Source organism: Raphanus sativus, unplaced genomic scaffold (assembly GCF_000801105.2).
Source record: "Raphanus sativus cultivar WK10039 unplaced genomic scaffold, ASM80110v3 Scaffold3511, whole genome shotgun sequence".
NCBI classification, from domain to species: Eukaryota; Viridiplantae; Streptophyta; class Magnoliopsida; order Brassicales; family Brassicaceae; genus Raphanus; species Raphanus sativus.
Genome location: NW_026618817.1, coordinates 1,480 through 10,734, shown reverse-complemented (window position 1 = coordinate 10,734; position 9,255 = coordinate 1,480). Strand labels below are relative to the sequence as shown.

Here is a 9,255-nt window from a genome sequence, read left to right as displayed (position 1 = left end):
CAATTATGAAAATATTGATGTGATTTGGAAAATTATAGTATATGTAATTTTTGGTTGTAATCAGAGGCAGATATAGGATTATATTTAGATGTGGGCAACATGACCTTTTACAAAATATATAGAGCTTTTAAGTTGAGACATTTCTTAGATTTTATACATATTATCAGGAGAAACAAAAAAAATCAGTTGGAAGCACGTGACCCTATACCGTTAATCGAAAACCGGTCCTAGAAATTTTATAAACTAGAAACAAAAGAAAAAAAAATAGGCCACCTTTTTAGAGAAAGAAAATTAAAAAGCTAATATGGTGAGATGGAGCTTTGATTCCTGGTTGGTTAACTTGATGTGATATGGAGCACAGAAACCGCTATACTACTGAGGACTTTTATAAAGTTTTGGCAGAAATTAAGTTATATAAAATAAACGGCTAGAAGCAACTGCTTCCTCTGTTTTTGCCCAAGGCTGGCACTGTTTGCGTTCGCCCCTGTTCATAAAGTGGGAGATGGGATCCCATACTCATCATATTACATGGACATGTGGCGAGGATATTTTAAAATAGAAAGTCATGACGATAGTGATCTTACCAAGTGCATGTGTTGCTAATAATGCGAAATATGCGAATCCATTCCCATCTGGTATCATTTCCTTATAGCCCAAAATAATCAGGATTGTTAGAGAAATGTAGTTATTGCGTAGATTATAGATTGATCTGAATCTAACATGCCAGGATTGACAGCTAATTTTGACGCACTTAGGCAAAGTTTCTTAGACAAGCAAACCCAAAAGTTAAAGATCAATATTAAGAAGATAATTCAACGTTAACAAAAAAAAATTGCTTTATCGTAAAAGAAATATTTTAACTTTTACAAGAGGAATATGTTGCGTAACCATCGCTTTTTTGAAAAGTTCCGAATAATAATACATTTGCATTACTAGCTACATTCAAAATGATTGCATTTTTAAAGTTGTTTAGTGATTTATTTTCCAGATAACATCAAAGTATAGTTCATAGCTACCTACAATATTCAAACTGATGCAATTTTGTTAGCTTATTAGTTATTATTATCTTTCAAATAACATTATAGTTTTTTTTTTTGTAAAAGGCTTTCAAATAACATTGTAGTTTTTTTTTTTTGAAAAAGGTTTAGTAACATTTAGTTCATAGCTACATATTCAAACTGATGCATTTTTTGTTAGCTCGTTAGTAATTTATCTTCCAAATAAGTTATAGTATAGTTCCTAGCTACATTCATGAACGACGAGCTGTAAGTTGACAACATTTGATTAACTCATGAACATAGGGTTTAAGCATATATTAGGTGGACATTATTTTATGGTATAGTATTTGTTTTTTCCTATGATGCGAGTACTGAACGTATACTTGATTAGTACCTGAAGGTACAAGAAATAAAAACAATTAGTTAGTTTTCAAAAAAAAAAAACAATTAGTTAAACACGACAGCCAGGTTAGATTCGAATGATGAAAAAGTAAAGCATGTCTCGTGAGAGAACTAAGAATAAAGATATCTTTTTATAGTTTTTTTGTAGCATTTGGGGATCATCAATAACTGCGTAACGTGTATCTCTTCTCGTATCTTTTTCGAAGCCAAATACAACGTGACTGCTCATTTTTTCTAGAGAAATATTTGGATTCACCCCTAGGTTGAACTTCACTAACCAATAAAATATCGATATTTCATATTCAGTATCTTTTAAAAAAGAAACAAAATATTGTGAACTTTTATTATGTTTTTAAAATAAAAAATAAATAGAAAATAATAGTAGTTGCAAAAAAATAATAGTAGTTGCAAAAAAAAAATTATATTTAAAATACTGTCAGCAACACACTAAACCTTAAACCCTAAATAATAAACCCTAAATAATAAATCCTAAACACTTGGTAACCCTGAACCTTTGGATAAATCCTAAATTTTTGGAATTTTTTAAAAAGATATTTTAACACAGTCAACAAAATACTAAACCCTAAATATTAAACTCTAAACTCTAAATACTATACCCTAAACTCTTGAGTAAATCCTAAACCCTTGGATAAATCCTGAACCGTAGGATTTAGAATTTATCCAAGTGTTTGGGATTGACCAAGGGTTTAGAGTTTACCCAAAAGTTTAGGGTTTAGGATTTAGGGTTTAGAGTATAGTGTTTGGTTGACGGTATTAAAAATATTTTTTTAAACGTGTTTGTGTTTGCAATTAATATTATTTTTTATTTATTTTTCTTTTTGTTTAAAAATATAATATAACTTGATAATATTTTAATCTTTTTTAACGATACTGAATATGAAATAACGAAATCTTATTGGTTGAATGAATCTAGGGATGAACCCAAGAATTTCTCTTTCTTTCTAAATAACATTTTCAATTTTTTCATATAATCGAAGTACTTTATATAAGGAAAGTCAAATTATGATTTATTTTAAGTTGCATACGATATCGTTCTACAAATATCTTCAAATAGGTGTGGGTACGGTGCGGATATCCGGAGTTTTAAGGATATCCGTGATCCGATTCATTCTCTACGGATATTTGATTTTTTGATTTGATCTGATCCGTAACTCTTAGGATATCCGGTGTTTCAGATATCCGCGAATATTCTAATTTTTGCCGGATATCCGATTCGATTCGTAAAAAATAATAAAAAATTAAAAAATAAACAAAAATAAAAGAAAAAGAAAAGTCTGAAATAAAATAATAATATTTGATTACAATTTTTTTTTAAATTACATACTTTCAAAATTTTTAATAACTAAATAATTAATTTAGTGAATAAAAACCTTATAAAACTTATATAGAGATATAAAAGTATATATATTGTATAATTTTATAAACATGTATATATATATCTGTATATAACGGATCGGATCGGATATCCGTTTCTAAAAATATTAGTATTTGTGATTTGCTTCGTCTTTGACGGATATTGAATTTTAATATTTGCTTTGATTCGTTAAGTTACAGATATTCAGACTTTTTGGATCGAATCAAAACGAATAACGGATCGAATCAAAATTTACGGATTATTGATTTACAATTTATAGATTTTTCGGATCGAATCGAAACGAATAGTAAAACAATCGTCCAGAACAGCAAAATAAACCAGTAATTGTGGTGGCTTGCCAAAGATTTAAGAGCATGTCTTTATTTTATTAAAAGCCCAATTCAAAGTAAATATTGTTATGTTGGGCCAAGAAAACACATCTTAACTGTATATAATGTTGAAATGAAGATAAACACAAACACATCTAGACATCTCTTACTTTGTTAAAAGTCCAACTATAGAGAAACTATTGTTATGTTGGTCCGAGAGAAAAATAACTTTTCACAATAATAGTGTTGAAATGAAGTCTTCAAAACAAATCTAGACATCAGATCATAAATCTTTTTCTTTTGTCCCTCAAGGTTCTTGCATGATGCCATGATGTTGCTATTGGTAGAGGGAATCAATACCCTATAATACAGTTTTGCTAAAATCCAAACGAAAACAAAGAAACTTTATTTTTAGATCTTTTAATTCAAAAAGTTTATTATTCTGTTAAGAAAACTATGTCATAATGAAATGATGTGTGTTAACAAATCGTGTAATAAGAGAGGTGGACCAATATGTGATCAAAAAAAAAAGAGGGGGACCAGTAAATGTATAAAAGTGACGGATGAGTCAGGGCATAAAATGGGTGGGTTACTCAGTTTTTCACACTCCACTTGTGTCAGGCACACATTATAAGCAGCGAGTCACATGCCCTGACCCAGTTTTAATGAGTTCATCGTTCGCCATTAGCTTTTTTCACATCTATAAATATAGCAAGTAACCATCAATTAATATGTTATATCATACCTAGTTTTATTTTCTTTAAAGCTTCTTTTCAACTAGTTTTCAACTGAGTAGAGTGAGTAAAATAGAATGTCTGCAATAAAATTTGACTTTGTTCTCCATTGCAATGGTCACCCTGCATTTGCAATATCTTTCAAGACCGAAGGTGATGATGACGATGATGTAGTCTATGATTACGCTCCGGCTGCATGAATCAATAATCATCTATAGTCATCATTAGGAAGAGAGAAGCTTTTCTTGCTAGCTAGATATAACCCTAACAATATACGTGATCTGTAATATCATACCACATATGTATTTGTAGACCATGAGCCAGTTTGTAGCTAGGTTTGCTTGAGTGTTGTTACTACTTATACCTTTATAATAAATTGTTAAACTCTGTTATATACTTTATTGCTCATATTTAAAATTCGTCCTACCACATGAAGTTGAAACGTGGATAATACTCTCACAGACGTACGTATGTGAAAATCTTACATGTGGAATGACGTACACACTAATCAGCTAGCTGTTGATTCTACAAGTAACTTAAATTTCTATGCATCAGAAAAAGTCAAACAGAATCAACATCTGGAAGGTGTGAGGGTTGAATATCCTTTTTTTTTCTGCCATTTTGTATATTATTAAACATAAAACGGATTTACAAAAAGTCCAAAAAAACGCGGCCCAAACAAAAAAGCAAAAACCCAAATATAAAAACCAATCTACATGTCCAAAAACAAAATCGAGACACATCAAACTTTCCCCACCGCAAGGCCCACGTGTTGAAGCCAAACAACACAAGGACACGTGTCAGCGTAAGAAGCATCGTCATCTCCAAAGCTGTCGGTCGTCACCGCCGGGATCGCAACCGATGCCTTGCCGGAATCGTGAATCGCCCACTTTCTCTCCGATCGAAGTCGACGCTGTTGAACGAGACGGAACATAACCACCGGATCTACCGGGACTAGACTCACGACCACCGCTTCCACTTCCAACGACAAATATTGGATGTAAAGGAAACGAGGTCACACTCGAAGGCCCGACCTTCAGAGAGCTTCATCTCCTCCGAATTCGGCCACAACCCACCACACGAAACACCTTTGTAAACAGCTCGAATCCTTCCTCGAGAATCGAAAGCCGGCGACCACGCCTGACGAAGAAGCGACATGGTCCCAGAATCATACGCCGGCGAAGCACGGTGGAGGAGCCACCATTTTCCGGAAAGCCGACGGCAGACCACCACCAGAGGAAAGCGTGCATGGCCGCAAACGAAAAATAAAACAGAAGAGAAAAATGATTTAGAACAGGGCCGGACCGGCGGCGACAAGAGCCGAACCCGCCGGCCGGAAACGATGGAACACGGCGGTTGTTGTTTTTTAGAGAGAGGTCAGAGGGTTTATCTTTGAAAAGGGATAAAGTGCAAAAAAGAAAAAAGTGAGGGTTGAATATCCACGCAGTACGATATGCCTTTTAAAATTACAAAAAGAAATAAAGATGTTTTTAAAAAGAAAAAAAATATCAAATTTTGAAGCTAGTATAAATGAAAGTTTAAAAATTGTAAATCAGTAATCCACATGATCAACATACAAACTTTCAATGGATATTTGTTTCATTTGTGTTTTACTCTTTTGGTTTCTTTGTTTCTTCAAGACTAATTTGCTAATTCATCAACTAATTCACCCCTTCACCTTTCTTATCAAGAAAAAGATCTTTCACCTATATCTCTTAATATGTTCTTCATCGGGTAAGTATATTTTGCTTCAAAATGATTTTAGCAAATTTGATCTTATATCACGCCACCTGATCAAAACTAATCTACATTGAGAGTATATAAGTCTATTACAAACAAAAGACAAGAGTATATAAAACATCTGATGAAAAGCACATGCCATATCAAATATGAAATATATCACACATCCACAATCTGTCTATATATAAGTAAAGAAAGATTAGAAGGAAGAAAGACAATTATCATGGTCAGGAGAGGTGGACTCATCAGAGGGAATGTGGTTGTGACGACCTTCGTAAGTAGTAATCACCATTCTACAATCTTCCGACAGCCTCTCCACTCTCTTCTTCACCTTACAGTTGTTGTGTGTGCATCTGTAATAACTCCTGTATATATATCCAAATTTTATTATTCATTTATTAATAATTAAATATTACTAAACACAATTTAATTAGATTCAGTTGACCATACCAAAATAATAGTAACAAACCAAACATTAGAAACGTGTGAATGTCACGAGCCTTATAGTGTACTAGTAACAAAAATAGTTGGAAATATGTGTAGATACTGCACAATAAAAGAGATAAAAATAGAAAATGTTGTTTGTATTCTTAATGATGACAACCTATAAATACTAAATTTATAACATACATATCTTTTGATGAATCTAAAATTATATTCAAATAAAAAATCTCCTTACAATAGATGTAATATTGTTACACAAATATATTTTAAACATATACATTTTGTATAAGGATGTATGAGAAGTCATGTCTAATACTTGAGCTAATGTTCGGCAACAGTCTAAAGAGAGAATTTTATGTCTAGTATATCAATCACCAGTCAATGTGATTATACGAGAATCATTAAGCACATGCTATCTGAAGGATTGGTAAAGTTAATTCAGGTTAGTTAAAAGGGTCGATTAACAGTCACATAAATATTGCTGTATTAATGAGTTAATTACCTGGGGTGGAGGCTGTTCTTGACGACTTTCTGACCATATTTACGCCATTTGTAGCCAACGTCGAGAACGTCAACATCGGTTTTCGTCTGGAAACAGAACCTTGGCTCTCTTAGTTTCCTCCGTATCTTCACTTTGTTCTTCAACTCTCCACTCTCACTACTTGATCTCCACCTGAAAATGCAACCACTCTATAATGTATTAGAAACATTACTTATACCTTAGGTTTAATCTTTTGCCATAAGGCTTTGTATATATTCTATCGTTCTATTGGATCCCAAAACAATTCAAGGAAAACCTATAAAATTAATAATAAACCCTGACAAGAAAAAGGATCAATTTACTGAAGAAACTAAAGGCAATATTCATAACTTTATTAACGTAGTTATTAGTTGATGGTAACAGAAGAAGAATGGAATGGATCCATCTACGAATTCAAATGAGCTAAATTACCAAGAATTAGAATGCCCATCATTGTTGATTCCACATCTAATGTTATCCTGGTCATCGTTAACCACCTTTGATCCCAATGGTCCTCCACCCTACAGAACACATTAAAATCCTCCAAATTAAGATCAATCAATACTTTTAACAATGAAAACAAGACAATAATGGATATGCATATATGTGTAGAAAAGGAGATCATAGCTAGCTAGACCTGAAGATTATTAAAAAAACGTAGAGGTGCATGAGTAGTATTAGTGGTAGAAGAAGAGTTGTAGATGGGGAAAGAAGGAGAGGAGAGAGAAGAGGAAGAAGAAGAAGAGAAGAAGGCTAAGACATTAGTTTCTTCAAATGGAACGAGGAAGTTCATATTCTCTTGGATCGTCGTCGACGATGATGTTACTTGTTGTAGATCGTAATTATTGAGTACTACTCTTCTTTCTTCTCCTCTTTCATCCATTTGATTTAATCCCAATCTCCCTTTTTATTGAGTGTATTAGTTTTTAAATAGTGTATCACACTAATTATTTTGTCTATATTTTATATTAATAAAAGTTATGAAATGTTACTTTGACGGTTTTTCTTCTCTTGCTTTCATATAGAGACGTAGGGTTTCGTGTGTATACGTCCATCATCTGAACCATTCATGTCTTTGGCAGTCAAGCTCTACGTGAAGTGTTTTTTTTTTTGAAAAGGAAATGGTTAAACCCAGATCTATTAAAAACACAGACCTAACCTCTGGATGGAGGTACAGCCTACGAATAGACTTTCTTCTGAGTAATCAAATGAGCCGAAAGCAATAGCCCATATCCGTGTGGTCGGTGGAATGAAGTGTTTAGAAGTTCTAAAATCATATCCCGGACAAAACAAAATTATTCGGATATATACCCCAATCTATATATATATATATAAGGTTCTCAGTATTTATTTTTGTGGAATATAGTGTTTAATGTAATTTTCTTTCAATGATACTTTTTTCGGATGGAATATAGTGTTTAATGTAATTTTCTTTCAACGATACTTTTTTTTTGTTTGCGCCGGTGTACTACAATTAGTTGATAATGATCGATGTGTGAAATTTTATCTTCCTATCTACTTAATTAGACAATTAACGACTTTGCTTTCATTTATTTAAGCAAGTAATATGCATCATTAATTGAACCTAAGCATCCCATAATGAGGCCAAACAAGGGTTTGGAGATTGGACTGATCATTGCTGAACAGCTTTCCGAAGCAATCCAAGGAATCAAAATTCTACCAAATTAATTCAAGTAAAGACTTATCTTAATTTATAAGAAATCTGAAGATTTGCCTTTCGCATGACAATATATAGATTAGAGAGAGTAGAGAGATAGAAGAGTCAAGGAGGTAACTGAGTGTGGTGGAGATACATCAAAGCTTCCATCCATATCTCAAGATGTGTCCTAAAGCTGATGATGGAAACGACACCCAGAAAAGTTACCTCTTCCCAAATCATGTCGAATCCACTTTCACAAACTTTGTTTGTAAATGATTCCACTGATTTTTTTTTCTTGGTTGAATATAATATCATCAAGAAACTAACCTAAGCTGATTAGCATCGCTTCTTTTATGTTTACTTCAGTTATTGAAAATTAAGATTAGAAAATGCATATATAATGTTGTAAAAAGGTCAGATGTCAATTGGATGATAGAAATGTATAATTATATAACTAGATTTTGGTATGTACTTCAAAAGCACGGACTCAGTTAATAACAGTTTTTTTTTAATTGCTGTTTTGGTTGTAATGTATATTATTAAGTTACAAAGTTGTATTATATCCAAAAATAAAATGCCTTTGTTTAAAATTATATAATTTATTTTATTTATTTGATATTTTCTATATATACTCCTATAACGTCATCTATATATTTTGAATGTATTTTATAAATAATATATTTGTTAAAATGGTGAGACATAAGATTCACTTGACAGATTTTGAGTTAATTTAATAGTATAAATATTTTTAGTACTTTGAAAAATTTTAACAATATTTTTATACTCAACCCAAACCTAATTGAATCGGTAAATTCGGTGTATATAATCTGATCCCGAGAACCCGATCTGTAAAAACCTAATAAAATCCGGTAAAACAATTTTATACTTGCATTCAATGTACAAAGTAATATCTGAACTCTAATTAACATTTGAGCTTTGATATTTAAAACTGAAGGTATGATATTTTGATGTATTTTTAAAAGCGCGAGATCATTATTACATCAAAGAATATATTTAGTGAATCAAAATTTGTATGTGCTTTATAAATTTTTA

At 32.0% G+C, this 9,255-nt stretch overlaps 1 protein-coding gene across 1 annotated transcript; it reads right to left on the bottom strand.

The window, feature by feature from the left end:
• Positions 1-5,629: 5,629 nt before the first annotated feature.
• On the bottom strand, positions 5,630-7,455 carry LOC108846223 (probable WRKY transcription factor 12). The gene is made up of 4 exons (XM_018619448.2): positions 7,180-7,455; positions 6,975-7,063; positions 6,525-6,695; positions 5,630-5,943 (listed from the first exon to the last, which is right to left on the bottom strand). The coding sequence occupies exons 1-4, from the start codon at positions 7,423-7,425 to the stop codon at positions 5,778-5,780; spliced, it is 672 nt and encodes a 223-aa protein (XP_018474950.1). The 5' UTR covers positions 7,426-7,455; the 3' UTR covers positions 5,630-5,777.
• Between the last annotated feature and the right edge of the window lie 1,800 nt (positions 7,456-9,255).